At 36.4% G+C, this 16,430-nt stretch overlaps 1 protein-coding gene across 1 annotated transcript in view; it reads left to right on the forward strand.

The window, feature by feature from the left end:
* Positions 1-16,430, forward strand: part of Heatr5a (HEAT repeat containing 5A) — a 123,849-nt gene that overhangs the window by 28,351 nt on the left and 79,068 nt on the right. The window contains exons 7-13 of the mRNA XM_013033445.1: positions 4,493-4,650; positions 6,253-6,508; positions 7,040-7,195; positions 9,438-9,688; positions 11,065-11,176; positions 11,821-11,973; positions 13,615-13,714. Coding sequence (XP_012888899.1) covers positions 4,493-4,650; positions 6,253-6,508; positions 7,040-7,195; positions 9,438-9,688; positions 11,065-11,176; positions 11,821-11,973; positions 13,615-13,714 — 1,186 coding nt within the window. The remainder of the gene's footprint in view (positions 1-4,492; positions 4,651-6,252; positions 6,509-7,039; positions 7,196-9,437; positions 9,689-11,064; positions 11,177-11,820; positions 11,974-13,614; positions 13,715-16,430) is intronic.

Genomic DNA, 16,430 nt, shown 5'->3' on the forward strand with positions numbered 1-16,430 from the left:
TTTTGGTCAGTTGTGGGGCTTGAACTGCTGTCCCTCTGCTCTTCAGCTCAAGTCTAGCACTCTACCACTTGAGCCACATTGCCACTTCTGGTTTCTCTGAGTGGTTTATTGGAGACAAGAGTCTCATGGACTTTCCTGCCCAGGCTGGCTTTGAACCATGATCCTCACATCTCAGCCTCCTGAGTAGCTAGGATTATAGGCATGAGCACTGGTACCCGGCCTAGTTATCTGTTCTTATATAAAGGATTCTACTTTTTTTCTAAAGCAGTGTTTTTTAACTGGAGAGGAAAAGGCACAGAACCAGCTGGGAAACATATTAAAACCAAAAAACCTTCTCCCATTGACACACAATGTAATTTGTAATATGAAAAATGTCTCTTTACTGTAGTTCTTCTAGTCTCACAACTAAGTCTTTCTTATTTGGGGATATGGGACTCTGAAGGGGAAGAAGACAGACATACACACACAGAGTAAATCAGAAATGAAATTTGTATTCAAGAGGTAAAATCTTAAGTCTCTTAAGACATTAAAATTAGAGATATATTTAATCAACCTTGAAAATGTAAATTTCTCACTTTTGCAAATGAAGCATTAGAAAACAATTGCAGTAAAAATAAGCAAAATTGATAATCAATGAATCATATTTTGTAAGGCAAGCACTCTACCACTGACCCACCTTCCCAGCCCTCAATGAATCATATTTTGAAGCAGTAAAATAAGATTAAGCTTCTCACACAAAAAGCTTCTGTCCTACTATTCTTGTCTTAGAAATTCTTTTACTTTATATTGTTAAGTTGTATCTTGTGTTATAACTGAGTAATTTTCATGCAACTAAAATGTTCTCTAGATATCATAGATTGTTTTAAGTATATCACTAAGATTTAACAACATAGTACTTAATAATTTGGAAAACAAACAGTAGTGGTTTGAACAACTCACAGTGCACAAATACTATAAAGTAAAGAACTGAAACAATTTTCCTACAAAAACTAACAGTTTATCATACAAGGCACTCAGAGACAGAAATGAATGAATAAGGCCATGTTTCTGGCATTGTGGAAGGTTGATAAGAACTTATGTAATATTTTTAAATGACAGTGGTAGGAATTGTGCTATTACTTCCCTACAACATTTACTGTCACCATTTCAAATTGACTATTTTATGCCTGCAGCAAACTTCAGACCTTCACTATCTTTGTCTTTTGAGGCCTGTGTACAGTACATTCTTCTATTATATACTGCCTACTAGCATCTGTACCTGTATGCTTGGACTTTTTTTCTGTTAGTAACAATTATACTATCTCTTAGTACAGTGTGTCCTCTTATCTACTTAAGAATGTTGGTCTAAGTTTTCGTTTTCTCTTGTATATATTTTTTCTCACTATTGAATTGTCCCCTGCAAAAATATGATTCTGCCCCCTTCTTAAAATAAAAATCTTGGCCAATGACTGAAATCTATAATTCCAACTACTCAGATGATATAGAGCTCAAACCTTGATCCTTCAGATTTCCACTTCTTGGTTGGGATTAGTAAGTGTGTGATTTTTCTTTGTGGTTTTTTTCTTTTTTTTTTTTCTTTTGTATTTCTCTAGTGACTAAATACGCTTTCATTTACCTGTTGCCCATTTATATACCTTCTGATTCAACAAATATTTATTGAGTGCTTATACTGGGCCAGGATATAGATATATATGTAGCTCATTGGTATGTTATTGAGAAAAATAGATAAATGTCCTTCCTTATGGAGTTCATGTATAGTCCTGCTAAACCCAATGAGAGGTTCTCAGTCATTTTATTTGATCATTCAATAACATTTACATCAGATGACCTATGTCCTTTTTTCCTTGCCTTTTACTACCCATCCTCATGTGTGCTTTCCCTTTCTCCTCACCAGAATTCCACTTCAGTCTAGTTTGGTGATTTTTTTTGTCTTCCCCTAAAGGAAAAGATTCATGGACTATCACTTGATCTGCTCTTCCCTGTATAAACTTGCCTTTTGGCTTAAATTGTTTTTATCGGAGATTCCTGAATCTTTTTTGGGGGATGGGGGGTCTAGTCGTGGGGGCCGAACTCTGGGCCTGGGCGCTGTCCCTCAGCTCTTCAGCTCAAGGCAAGCACTCTTACCACTTGAACCGCAGAGCCACTTCCAGTTTTCTGGTGGTTTATTGGAGATATGAGTCTCAGGGACTTTGCTGCTGCCTGGTCTGGCTTTGAACTGCGATCCTCAGATCTTAGCCTCCTGAGTGGCTAGGATTACAGACATGAGCCACCAATGCCAGGCTCCTTTTAAATAGTGGAATGACAACTAATAACTATAGAATGAACACTTATTAGAAAAGACCTTTTTATGGTCATGTGTTAATTTGCACAGGTAGGAATCATTAGTGGGATTATTGGGTGAAATTTTGATGAGTTACAGGTTGTTACACCATCTTTAAGTATTGTCACAGGTTACATAGTAGTTCCAGAGGATAGTTTTACAGTGACTATATCTAAGATAATTTATTTTAACTGTTCAAAGCTAATTTCACCCATGTAGGAGCAGAAAGGCACCAGGTCTGACAGTGCTTTCTGTCGTTAGCTATTGAAGAGCCAAAGTCAACTGTATAATTCTCTTTCAACATTCTTAGGAAGAATCATACACATTTAAATCAAGAGTCATGCTGTAAAACAACTTGCTAGAAATCTATTCTTCAAAGTAATGAGGAAAATATGCTAAGTTCCAGTGAAAACTATATGGGAATTTATTTTCGTATTCTTGGTTCTCTTTTGTAATGTTTAGGGATTTAAATTTATTTTACTTTTTATTTATTTATTTTTGCCAGTCCTGGGGCTTGAGATTCCTTTGTTTGATCCAGGCTAGCCCTCTACCACTTGCTACAGCACCACTTCCAGCTTTATCTGTTTATGTGGTACTGAGGAATCAAACCCAGGGCTTCATGCATGCTAGGCAAGCACTCCTACCACTAAGCCACATTCCTACCCCCATGTTTAGGGATTTTTAATTATATTTTTATTTTAAGTAGTTGTACAGCTTATAAATACAATGCATCTTGAGCAATGAAGATTTTTTTACATAATAAAGTTTTAAAAATATAGTTAATCTACAGACTGCATCTACTCTTTACTTTCTTCGCTGAACTACCTGGATCCTCTTGCTCATTTATAAACTACTTCTAATGGGTCTCATTACTTCCCCTTTAAATTGGGTCTCAACACTGCAACCAACTGACAAATTTTATCACCCCTCTACTCAAGTCTTCTAGTATACATTTCATTCAGGCTTCTTACTGTGGTCATCCATTAGTTCTGTTCCCTATTCTCTTCCCATCCTTCCATTTTGCTCTTTTCTTGCTAGACTTTTTTCACTGTTCTATCCATGTTGCTCTGCTTAGACTCAGTGCCCATCATCAGGCCTTGCCAAGGAACAAAACACATACAATTTTTTTTTCTCCAAATGCCCTTATCAAGTCTTAGTTTTCTTTTTTTGCATTCACATATTATTAATGTGTTACCTTCCAAGGGATCCTGCCCAACAGCCCCCTACTTAATACGTTAACACTTCCCACCATACAGTATACCTGCCCTCATTTACCCCATTCTATTTTTGGCATGATTTTGGTTTGTGTTATTTGGTGTAGGGTTTTTTTTTTTTTTTGACATTTGAGAGAGGGCTTGCTATGTAGCCCACTCTGGTCTTGAACTCATGATCCTCCCACTTCTGCCTCTTGAGTGCTGAGATCATAAGTGAGTGCTACTACTTCCAGTTCCTCATGGTTTTTAGTATCTATTTAATGTATTATTTATTTAGTCATTATATTATTTTGTCTTCCTAGAACTTAGGATCCACACGGGCACAGGTTTTGTTCACTACTGTTTCATTTCCAAATGCCAAGCTAGATTTTTATTTCAAATGAAAACCATCTGTGACAATGATGTGAAAAACCTCATCTTTAGGGTAGAAAGTAGATTTTTCGCTTATAACATTAATGAAAGTTTATTTAATAATATTTGAGTCCAAAACAAAGATAGAGGTTATTGCCTTTAATTTGTAGAAAAGTAGAGCAGTTTTATCTGTTTCCTTTTGTTTCAGAAGACTTAGTTTTTTACATTCTCTGAGGTAAAGAATCAATGGAGAAAGATCCCAAAGTGGTATAGACTTTAAGATATCCTTGACATATGTGGTGCTTTAGGGCTCATTGTGGTTTGGACTTTGAAACTTTGTGTTCCTTTGTGAGTTTATATATGTTCATTAATGTGTAGAATTCTCTGAAAATACAACATTTTATTTGAAGTTTTAGTTTTTAGTTATAATAACATGATTGCTTTTGGCAAATCAAGACTTAGATCAGTGGTAAAGCATGTATTTAGCCTGCCCAAGGCCCTGAATTCAATCCTCAGCACCAAAAATTTAAAAGACCTGCATTACAATTTATAGTCTATAGTCTACAAAATATGGATCACAATTTTGTTTTATTCTTTGTCTTAGCAGCCTCCCGTCAAAGTATCCGCAGAATATCTCTGGAAGAAGTTCTGGAATTACTAGGAACAGGATTTCTACGTGGCAGTTCAGGATTTCTTCGAGCCAGTGGTGATATGCTGAAAGGAACCAGTTCTGTCAGCAGAGATGTTCGAGTTGGAGTTACTCAGGTTGGAATTACAGATTAGTCTCTAAGTATAATTCTATTGACCTATAATGAAAGCTTTAGTTTTTGACTCTGCAGAAGCTATGTGAGTGAAGACAGTTCTTAAGCTCATATTTACAGATATGATAAGGCCAAAACTTTTTAAAAAATAGGTTATAAGAGGATCATCTTACCCAGAATGAGTCTTAAATTTCTAATAATGGAGTTTTATTTCCTTTGATTTATAAATTTTCAGTCCTGTGCTTTCATGTGTATTGTGATTTCATGTCTTTCACTGTGTTTCACTTAAACTATTAGATACATATTACTTAGCATGGATAAAATAAACATTTTATATGATTATAATTCCTAAATAAAAATTATAGCATTTAATCTTTCAGTATTGTATTTTTGGTCCTAAACAAAATTTGAAAGACAATTTCTTGAGAAACATAATCATAGAATAATATACTGCATTCTTCCCTTGAATTATCTTTCTTTTTCTTCTAAATGCTTTTTTTAATCTAAAACAAACTATACTTTTAGAAAACTTACTTTAGCCATTGTTTTATGCTTTATGTTCTGTTTGTGGAAATGTGAGTTTTCCTATATAATTTAAACTATGTACTTCTGAGAAACATATTACTTTGGAAAAGTACCTTTATCTCTGGAATAAGACAGACCATTGACATTTATGAAAAATAAAGAGCAGTGATTTGTCTTTGTAATTCTTACAGAGTTATGCTGAATTCTTACAGAGTTATGCTGTTAGAGCATACATAATTTAATGATACATTCTTATGTTTACATTGAGTTTTCCTGTTAAAAATGTTAAACAGCTTGAAACCTTTGTTCAGAGAAGGCATGGACATACTTTGCAGATCAGTAAGCCATATCAGCTGTACTGAAAAATTGCAGAGGCTAGCCAAAATAAAACAAGGGCGGAATAATGAAATCTGTGTTGAAAGATTATGTGCTTCAGTTTTGCCTTTAACAAAGATAGTGCTACATCTGTGTATTTCAGATAGCTGAACTGAGGAAAGAATACAGTCTGTGGAGAAATTTTGTGAAAAATAAATACAAAATTGAAATGATTTAGTTTTAAAGATGAAACTCTTAGCTGGGTGCTGGTAGCTTACACCTGTAATCCTAGCCATTCAGAAGGCTGTGAGATCTGAGGATCATAGTTCAAAGCCAGCCTAGTCAGGAAAGTCCATGAGACTCTTCTCTCCAGTAAACTACCCAAAAAAGCTGAAAGTAGAGTTGTGGCTCAAGTAGTAGAGTGCTATCCTTGAATAAAAAATCTCAGGGACAGGGGCTGGGAAGTGGCACAGTGGTAGAGCGCTTGCCTTGCATGCTTGAGGCCCTGGGTTCGATTCCTCAGCACCACATAAGCAAAAAGAAAAAAGCTGGAAATGGCGCTGTGGCTCAAGTGATAGAGCGCTAGCATTGAGCTGAAGTGCTGAGGGACAGCGCCCAGGCCCAGAGTTCAGGCCCCACGACTGGACCCCCCAAAAAATAAAACAAAACAAAAAACAAACAAAAAGCTCAGGGACAGCCCCTATACCCTGAGTTCAAGCCCCAGGAACACAAAAACAAAAACAAACCCAACTCTTTTCTTTTTTAGGCATATGTGGTATTTATCTCAACATTAGGAGGAGTGTGGCTAGAGAAAAATTTTGCTGTCTTTCTTTCTCACCTCCTGAGCCTTGTGTCACAGTTACATCCGAAAGCCACCCAAACACAGGTTGATGCCGTCTGCTGTCGACGATGTGTTTCCTTTATTCTTCGAGCTACTATAGGAGGCCTTCTTGGAGAAAAGGCTCAAATTGCTGCTGCAAAGGAGATCTGCCAGGCTATATGGAAGCTAAAAAAAGTTGCAGGTACAGATCCTACTAAAAGAGTCTGTTTTAACAATGACAAAGGAAGTATTCCATTGAAAAAGCTAGACGGGCATATTGCTTATATTAATGCAGAAATCTTGACGATTGTTAATAGATTTCCTCAGAAGAATGCATGTACTTCTTATGGTAGTTACAATAAATCACTTTAAACAATTCATTTGTTTTAGATCCTATACTGTGTATTAAGTCTCCTCTCTTATCTTGATATCAGTAGTACTAGAACATTTATTTTGGTTTTTGGTTTCTCATGAGTTCTCTTTTCTAGTCTCCCAGGCTAAAAGGGTGATATTAGATGCATATTGAGTTGCTTGACTTCATTTGTTTATATTAGCTGTATTCACACTCTTGTTAATACAGCCACCCATTTTAAGATTCCAGTTATTGCTTTAAGGTTTCAGGCTATTCAGCCTGTTGATATACTTAATTTTTACCTTTATACTTTTCTGCTCCTAACATTCCTCCTGTGATGTGTTTTTATAGTGTTTTTTTATAAAATTGTTTCTCTGTCAGATGCTGTATTAAGTGATGGTAATTTGGAAACCCGGCTCAGTTCCACAGATGTAGCTGCCAACCAGCATATGCTGGTATGTGCTTTACAAGAACTTGGAAATCTCATATACAATCTTGGTACCACAGCCGCACCTTTGTTTCAGGATTCTTGCACAGGTAAATAAATGATTGGTAGTGATTTGTCTCAATATTTTTACTTGTACTCGTTGGAAGAAAATCTTCGTTTAGCTTGCTTGTTGTAGATTCCATTTTAGTTATGGAAAATTATAATGAAGATTATTTAAAATATAGACATATCTGAGGAGCTGTTTGTGTGTGTGTGTGCACGTGTGTATGCGTGTGCACACGCACACACATACGTTTTCTTCAGGCTTGAGCTCAATCTGGGTGCTGTCTCAGGTTTTTGCCACAAGCCTAGTGCTATACCACTTGACCCACAGCTCCACTTAAGTAGTTAATTGGAGTTTCATGAACTTCCCTGGCTGGCTTCAAGATCTCAGCCTCCTTAGTGGCTAGGATTACACATTTTTGAGCCACCAGTGCCCAGCTTTTTTTGCTTTTGTAATTCAGGGTTTCTCTTTAATTCTCTCCCTGCCTTCCTTTCTGGGGATATTTAAGATATTATGGAAAAACTAGTGAGAAGTAAATCTGAAAGACATAAATCTATGTGGTATATGCAATTCAGTTTCTCCAAGAAGTTTATTGTTTTTTTTTCTGTCTTTCTTTGAAAGCTATTTAATCACTTTTAAAGATTAACTTTGTAGCTTTTGACCTTGTAATAAACATAGTCTGCCTAATGAGAAGCATTTCATTGTATTTATATTTCTGTTTGCAAGACATTTAAATTTGGGACACATATTATTTTGTAGCAGTTGTTTTGACAAAGGTGTATCTTTTTCTTGGGGGGGGAGGTTCCTGTTGTGGGCCTGAACTCTGGGCCTGCTCACTGTCCCTCAGCTCTTCAGCTCAAGGCTAGAGCTCTACCACTTGAGCCACAGCGCCACTTCCAGCTTTTTATTTCTGCTTATGTGGTGCAGAGGAATTGAACTCAGGGTCTCATGCATGCAAGGCAAGTGCTCTACCATTGAGCCACCTTCCCAGCCCCAAAGGTGTATCTTGAATCATAGAAGTACAGAAGTTTTTTCTTGTGGCTGTCCTTTCTTTTTTGTCATTACAGTGGGTTATCCCATTTCAAGAACCCAAGGAAACCTTGGGTTTACCTTTTTGTTTTTAGATAAGGGAAATATGATGAATAAGAATATAGGTGGGCACTGGTGACTTGGACCTGTAATTCTAGCTATTCAGGAGACTGAGATCCAAGGATTGCGGTTGAAACCAGCCTATTAACTACCAAAAAACCCTAAGTGCAGATGTGGCTTAAGTGGTAGAATGCTAGCCTTGAGCAAAAATGCCCAGCGACAGTGCTGAGGACTTGAGTTCAAGCCCCAGGATCAGCACAAAAAGAAGAGGGAAGGAGGGAGGGAAGGAAGGAATGACAGAAAGAAGAAAGAAGAAAGGAAAGGAGGAGATGTAGGGAAAATAAATGTGCTGGAGGAATTTTTTTCTTTTACTTTTTTTTTTTTTTGGCCAATCCTAGGGCTTGAACTCTGGGCCTGGGCACTGTCCTTGAGCTTCTTTTGCACAAGGCTCTACCACTTGAGCCATAGCACCACTTCCAGCTTTTTCTGAGGAATCGAACCCAGGGCTTCACACATGTGATGCAAGCACTCTACCACAAAGCCACATTCCTAGCCCCATAAAGGAATTTTTTAACCGGAGAGCAAGAGGAAGTGTGACATTTTAAAGATGTTTCGTTATATATTGAAAATTTTTAGTTTCTAGTGCCAAATTAATTAGATCTCAAGGTAAATTAGGGAAAATATTGACTTAGAAATAATTGTTCTTTTTTGTGTTTGTGTATTACTTTAGGACAACTTCATAATATTAAAAGTAATTCCTAGGTTAGAAAAAGTTGGGTTTTTTTTTTTTTGTTGTTTGTATGTTTGTTTGTCTGGTCAGTTGTAGAGATTAACTCTGGGCCTGGGTGCTGTCCTTCAGCTCTTCAGCTCAAAGCAACACTCTACCACTTGAGCCATAGCACCAGTTCCGGTTTTCTGATGGTTAACTTGAAATAAGAGTTTCATGGACTTCCCTTCCCAGGCTGGCTTTTAAACCAGATCCTCAGATCTCAGCCTCCTAAGCTATGATTGTGGGCATGAGCCATCAGCACCTAGCAGAAAAAGTATTTTTAATTATGTGTCACTAAATATTTTTCATTTTGATTTGGCTTTTCATAAGAGTAATGTATTTTATATCTAGGTGACCATTCTTTTGACTGTTTTATAGCTAAGTTTTGTTGGCATAACTAAGTCATCATTTGTTTGTTCTGTCCTCTTAGGCCTTCTTGACAATGTCATTTCAGTAATTCCTCACCCTAGTAATTGTGTTCGACTAGCAGCAGCTTGGTGTTTGCACTGCATTGCTGTGGCATTACCTTCATACCTGACACCTCTATTAGATCGTTGCCTTGAAAGACTTACTGTCCTTAAGTCTTCACCTGAAGCAGTGACTGGCTTTAGTTTTGCTGTGGCGGCTTTGCTGGGAGCAGTGAAACATTGTCCTTTAGGAATTCCTCATGGAAAGGGCAAGGTAATAATTCCATTCTCTACATAATAATGACCCAAGTTTTTATTATAACAGCATAACCTTTCCTTAATCACTCATGCAACACCATGCAGGAAGGCTAAGCAGTCAGTTGTACTGTACCTTAAATGTTCAGCTGTCGATACAATAGCTATGAAAAAGGGGGTGCGTGGTTTCAAATGCTTTCTCCACACTGAAGTAAAGGAGTGACTTAAGTTAGAAGTACTTCCGTTTACTAACAAAATTTATTCCTGGAAGTCTTTTTGCTACTCATTTCGTTTTGTCATATAAATGTGTTTAAAATTCTCTTGTAAAGTACATTATTGTGAGATAAATACTAAACTTGATTTAATAACTTTATAAGTACTGGCATTGTTGCTGCCTATTATTTCAAAAATTAGGTTACCTATAAAGTAGACATATAGGCTATAGGTAGTCATAATTAGTCCTAATTACTTTGGTTGGTTGTTTTAAAATACTAATCTTCCTCTCTGGGAAACATATACATCTCTTCCTACTTGCTGCTTTTTCAATGGTCACTGGTAACTGATATTTTGTCATCTATATCACTACTGTCCTTTATTGTCTATAAGCATACCTTATCCATAAATGTAAAACTTTTTTTACATTTTTTTCCAATTTTTTTGGTTCTAACACTGCTATTTTGTAGACTTTTACATTTTAATGAATCCTACTCTTACTGTGAAAATTTTCTAGACAAGTTTTTTGTTTTTTATCACTTTCAACCATGATAGTATTGACTGTGGGAAAACCACTATCAGCCATTTAAAAATCAAATGGTATATAAAACTTTTTTAAAAAGGGCAACTCCTATGATAAAACTTTTTCCAGTACTTATTCAACAAAAAAGATATTGTAGCCAGGCGCAAGTGGCTCATGCCTGTAATATTAGCTACTCAGGAGGCTGAGATCTGAAGATCTCAGTTCGAAGCCAGGCAGGGCAGGAAAGTCCGTGAGACTCTTATCACCAGTTAACCACCAGAAAACCGGAAGTGGTGCTGTGGCTCAAGTGGTAGAGCTGAAGAGCTTAGGGACAACGCCAAGGCCTAGAGTTCAAGCTCTACGACCAAAAAATTTTTTTCAAAAAAATGTTGTTTTAAACTAAAAGCAAATTCAAATTCTATACAGTTGTACTTGAATAGTCTTACAGTTTTGTCATCTGTGCTCTCCAGAGAATTCTGTGATCCTCTGTTCTGTAATATTATCTTTGAAAACTTGAAAAAATTAAGTTTTCTGTAGGACATTGTCCTGTTATGTAGCGCAAGATAAATTTTGGAATCCTTATAATTAGTTACTAAAGTGTATCTACTAATATATAAGCTAATTTTTTTAATTTATCTGGTTCTTCTGTACATAAACAGATTATTATGACATTGGCAGAGGATTTGCTATGTTCTGCTGCTCAAAATAGTCGCCTGTCAGCTCAACGTACACAAGCTGGATGGTTGTTGATTGCTGCTCTGATGACATTAGGTAATATCCTGAGACATTTAACAAAATTAGGAAATTCTTGGTGTTTTCTAAGTGAAAGGATTCCTGTATATGGTTTGATGGTACTTTATTTTTGTTACTTTTTAAATTTTTTTTAATAGGATACAGTAGAAGTAGGAGATTCATGTTGACATTTCCATACATTTATACAATGTATCTGGACCAAACATACCCTTCGCTTTCATTCTCCCTCACTTACATTCTCCCTTCCTTACCTTCTCGCTAAAAACAATTTCAACTGATTTCATAGTTCTGTTTTCATACTTTGATCATAATCATTTTCAGTTATTTTCATTCTCCCTCTCCATTAGCCTTCATTCCTCCTACTGATGCTCTCCCACCAAAAGTCTATTTTACTTTCCTATTGTTCTTTTTTTTTTTTAGTGTGTATTAATTGTGCCAAGGGGTTTCACCGTGGTATTTCAGATGTGCATGTACTGTCTTTTAATAACAATAACCCTCACTATTGCTTCTCTTTCCCTGCTTCTCTAGCCCCCTATTGCTTAACCACCTTGAGATTTCTTATGCCATCTAAATAGTTTAAGAGGGAAGTTCCTACTTGATAATAAAACTTTAAAGTATAATCCATGTAGGTTCTCCGAAGTGACAAATTGAATATTTTACAGGTCCTGCGGTTGTCACTCACCACCTTGCTCGAGTTCTACTGTTGTGGAAGTGTGTCTTTCCAGCATCTCCTAAAGATCTAGAAACAGAAAAGAACCGAGGAGATTCGTTTACGTGGCAAGTGACCCTGGAAGGACGAGCTGGTGCTCTCTCTGGTGGGTTGAGTTTAGTCTGGCTCTCCCCGTTTCTGACTTTACTTGCCTTTTGTTTTTAAATGTATAGCATGCTTAATTTGCTGTAAAGGAAGAATCTAACTAGTAGTTTTTGTAACTGAACATAATTGTCTGAAGAGTTTGGTAATAAACCAAATTTGAGAAATTGAATCCTCAGGCTAATGAATGTATATTTTATTAGATAAGATTGCTTTGTCTTAAGTAGATAATCCTTTTTTTTTTTGGTAACAAATTTGAATACAGGGCCTCATGCTTATGATTAGATGGCACTCTACCATTTGAGCCAGGTCTCTACAGCTCATTGCTGTTTTCAGAAATACTAGTGTTTGATTTAATTAGCACTAAGTATGGTTTCCATTCAGTCTATACATATATGAAAGTTATACTTTTAACAATATATAGAGACTGTTGAAAATAATACTCTACCATGAAAATATAAACAAAGGAAGGATGGATTTTCTTGGAAGCACTGGTTTGGGGTTTGTTTGCTCAAGGTATTTTTGCTCTTAAGAAAGAAAAACAAGTTAGGCGCCAATGGCTCAGTAGCTACTAGCAACATTAGTGGCTGAGATCTGAACATCACAGTTTAAAGCCAACCTGGGCAGGAAAGTCCATGAGACTCTTATCTCCAACAAACTATTCAGAAAAAGCCAGAAGTGGCACTGAGAGGCTCAGGGACAGAGCCCACACCCTGTGTTCAAGCCCCAGGACCAGGAAAGGGGGGTGGTGGGCGAGGGGGAGGAGAAAAGAAAAGTAAAACAAGCTGGGCACTGGTGGCTCATGCCTATAATCTTTGCTACTCTGGAGACTGAGATGGAGGATCTCAATTCAAAGCTAGCCAGGGCTGGAAAGTCCATGAGATTCTTAATCTCCAATTAACCACCAAAAAAAAGCCAGAAGTGGAATGTGGCTCAAGTGGTGGAGCCCTAACCTTGAACAAAAGAGCTCAGGGACAACACTCAGACCCTGAGTTCAAGCCCTAGTCCCAGGACTAGGCGCACACACAAGATAGGTAGGTAGGTAGGTAGGTAGGTAGGTAGGTAGGTAGGTAGATAGATAGATAGATAGATAAATAGATAGATAGATTGATTGATTGATTTTGAATTTGATCTTGAAACAGCCTAATTTTAAACTTTAAACTTTCATTCTATTCCTCATAGGAAGTAACTTTTAAGAGAAAGTTCTTTGTTTCAGGTAATGTCTGCTAGCTTTGTAGAACCAGGCAAACTAGCCAGGGTCCACTCTTATACCTGTAATATTCCTAGCTACTAAGGAAGTTACCTGGTTTGGAGCTAGCCTAGGCAGACAAAGTTGAGGGATTTACATCTCCAAGTAACTAGCAGAAAAAGAACAATTGCTCAAGTGGTAAAATGCCAGACATCAGGGAAAAAGTCCAAAGAGTGTTCAAGCTCCAGTTTAACATTTTTTTAAAAGGGAAGCTAATGTCTATTTTTGCTTGTGATCTCAAGAACAGAAGACATTAGAATCCTTTCTATATTAGTTTTGAGAATTTGTTTTGGGCACATTTCTTTATTTCTATAATAAAAATGCTAATAATGTAACCTAATCAAAGTCTGTCTTCATGTTGATTATAACCTGCTAAAAGCCTGTTCTCTTTTTCAGCTATCAAGAGTTTTGTTTCCCACTGTGGTGATCTCCTCACTGGGGAAGTAATTCAGCATCTCCTTCTACCACTTCCTTGTGCTGTGGATTTGCTAACTCAGTAAGGATTAGCTGTTTTGGTTGATAAAAGTTCTTAAGAGTAATTACTTTCTCTCTGATTGTATAATATCCCTTAAGTAAATTAATAAGGCAAGTTTCTATGGTTTCAGAGAGGAAGACAAACATTTAGTTGTGATTGTTTTTGTCATTTTTGGCTAAGATCTTTTTTTTATTATTGTAAAGGTGATGTACAGAGGGTTACAATTACATTGGCTCAGATAGTGAAATAAAAATACATATTAAAAGGAAAGGAAGTAGGTTAGGAATGATGGGTGACAAAATTATCAGACACTTTGTAATCATATACTGTTTTGTAGACTGGGAACTTCTTTGTACAGCTACTTAAAGATAATAAAAAATTTAAAAGGAAAGAAAAATCAATTGAAGAATAGTGTACCTTTCATACAGGCAGATTTTAAATATTAAGCCTGTTAACTTTTTCAGGTATGATTTTAATTGGTTTGTTAGAGCTATTTTGTAGTCATAAGAACCAAATGCTTGTTAAGTTTCAGCTTTCTGTTTGTATTTTCATTGTTTGTGTTGTACATATATGATAGAGAAAAGCCAACAATATATTAGAGCATTTGTAATTTCTAAGATTAAAGTATTTAGAGAAAATCCCAAAAATGTTTGGTATAGCATGTGGACAGAAAAGCAAATTAAGGGTATGACTTATAAAGCATAATAATAAAATGAACAAGTTAGAATTCAACACAAGAGCAAGGGTTACAAACATTTCCTGTAAAGGGCTAAACTTTAAAGGTTATGAGGTCTTAGTTATAGCTGTTCAACTCTGTTGTTATAGCTCAAAAGTTAATCATAGCTGATATGTGAATGAATAAATGTGTCTTTATGAATAACTATTTATGAAAACAAGCAATGGGCTGTATTTGGACCTCGCTGTACTAGGGCAATAATAGTACACATTTGTTTGACCTATATTTCTTTTAGATTTCTCTTTTATTAGTTCATGAGCATCTATATTTTCAATACTATTCTTTGCTGCTCATCAAAGTATTAAAAATGTTTTCTAGTTTTTTGATTAATAGACATTTCTAATTTGTGTCAAATTTACAACACTTTTTTGTTGAGTACTTTTGTCGGTTGAAAAAGTTTTATTGTAAAGTTATACTTTCTTATATTTCTCTCAGAATTGTTTCAAGTTTTGTGTTTCATGTTCATCTTTAATTCACCTCCAGTTGACTTTCATTTTTGAAGTGAAGTACAGATCGTCTTTGTCTGTTTGGGGTGCTATGACAAAGTACCTCAGACTGTACTTTGAAAAGAACAGAAATCTATTTCTTACAGTTTGGAGGATAAGAGTCCAAGATCAGAGCGCTGGCAGGTTCATTGTCAAGTGAGAGGGTGGCCTTGGTTTCCAAGATGGCACTTCATTGCCCTTTTCTGTGGAGAGAATGCTATGTCCTAATATGGCAGAAGGGACAGGAGGGCAAAAAGGAGCTCAAAAAAATTGAGCTGGCCACTTAATGGTTCACACCTGTAATCCTAGCTGAGATCTGAGGATCACAGTTCAGAGTCAGCCAGTGAAGGAAAATCAATGAGACTCTTATTTACAATTAACCACCAGAAAACTGTAAGTGGTGCTGTAGCTCAAAGTGGTAGAGTGATAGTCTTTAGCAAAAGAGCTCAGGGACAATGCCCAGGTCCCAAGTTCAAGCCCCACAACTGACAAAAAACAAAAAAACCCTTACTACTTTTAGTGATGAACATTCACTTTTGTTACATATTTCCTCTAAGAAAATACATCTTTATAATAAATTGTAATATGTGAAAATAAACATTTTCGCCTATTCTTCTTTGCATGTATTTTGAGCCTTTTTTAAAATAATTTTTTTTTGAGATTAAGTGATTACGTCAATTTCACAAATTGGGCTGGGAAGTTGGCTCAGTAGTAGAGCGCTTGCCTTGCATGCCTGAGGCCCTGGGCTCAATTCCTCAGCACCACATAAGCAAAAAAGAAAAAAGCCAGAAGTGGCGCTGTGACTCAAGTGGTAGAGCGCTAACCTTGAGCTGAAGAGCTGAGGGACAGTGCCCAGGCCCAGAGTTCAGGCCCCACGACCCGACCCAAAAAAATAAAATAAAAATAAATTTCACAAGTTTCACAGTATTGTGAGATAGTGATACTTAAAGTCACAAACACATTTTAACCTTCACCAGGCAAATTGTCATTATCATGATCTATAAAGTTTGTGAATTCTATAAGCTTTGACAATACAAGTGTTTCTTCCACATGGGATGATGTGTACATTTCTTTCTTTTTGCTTAGTGTAAGCTGTTCCCTCTTTCCCTCTCATTCCCTCCCTTCCTTCATAGAGCCCTTGAGTTGCTTAGTTCATTTTCATCAAAGTCCAGTGCAGCTGATGGTATTTTGGGCCTTATACTTTTGATCTTTCCCTGTTGAAATTTTATTTGTAATTGCATTACATATACACATATGGAGCCTATTATATTTTTACAAAGCCCATGAACATGACGCTTCTGCTATTATTGGTAAATTTACAAAATATAAATATTTTCTGTAGTTAAAAAAAGAACTTTACCTAAATAAAGATAGGTCTTAAGTTTTCTTTCTTTTTTTTTTTTTTCCCCCAGAGCTTAGGACTGAACTCAAGGCCTTGCATTTGCCAGGCAAGTGCTCTATCACTGAGCTAAATCCCCAACAAGATAGGTCTTAAAAATTTACTGTTAATGGCTAC

The sequence above is a fragment of the Dipodomys ordii genome, unplaced genomic scaffold (assembly GCF_000151885.1).
Source record: "Dipodomys ordii isolate 6190 unplaced genomic scaffold, Dord_2.0 Scaffold168, whole genome shotgun sequence".
Lineage (NCBI taxonomy): Eukaryota > Metazoa > Chordata > Mammalia > Rodentia > Heteromyidae > Dipodomys > Dipodomys ordii.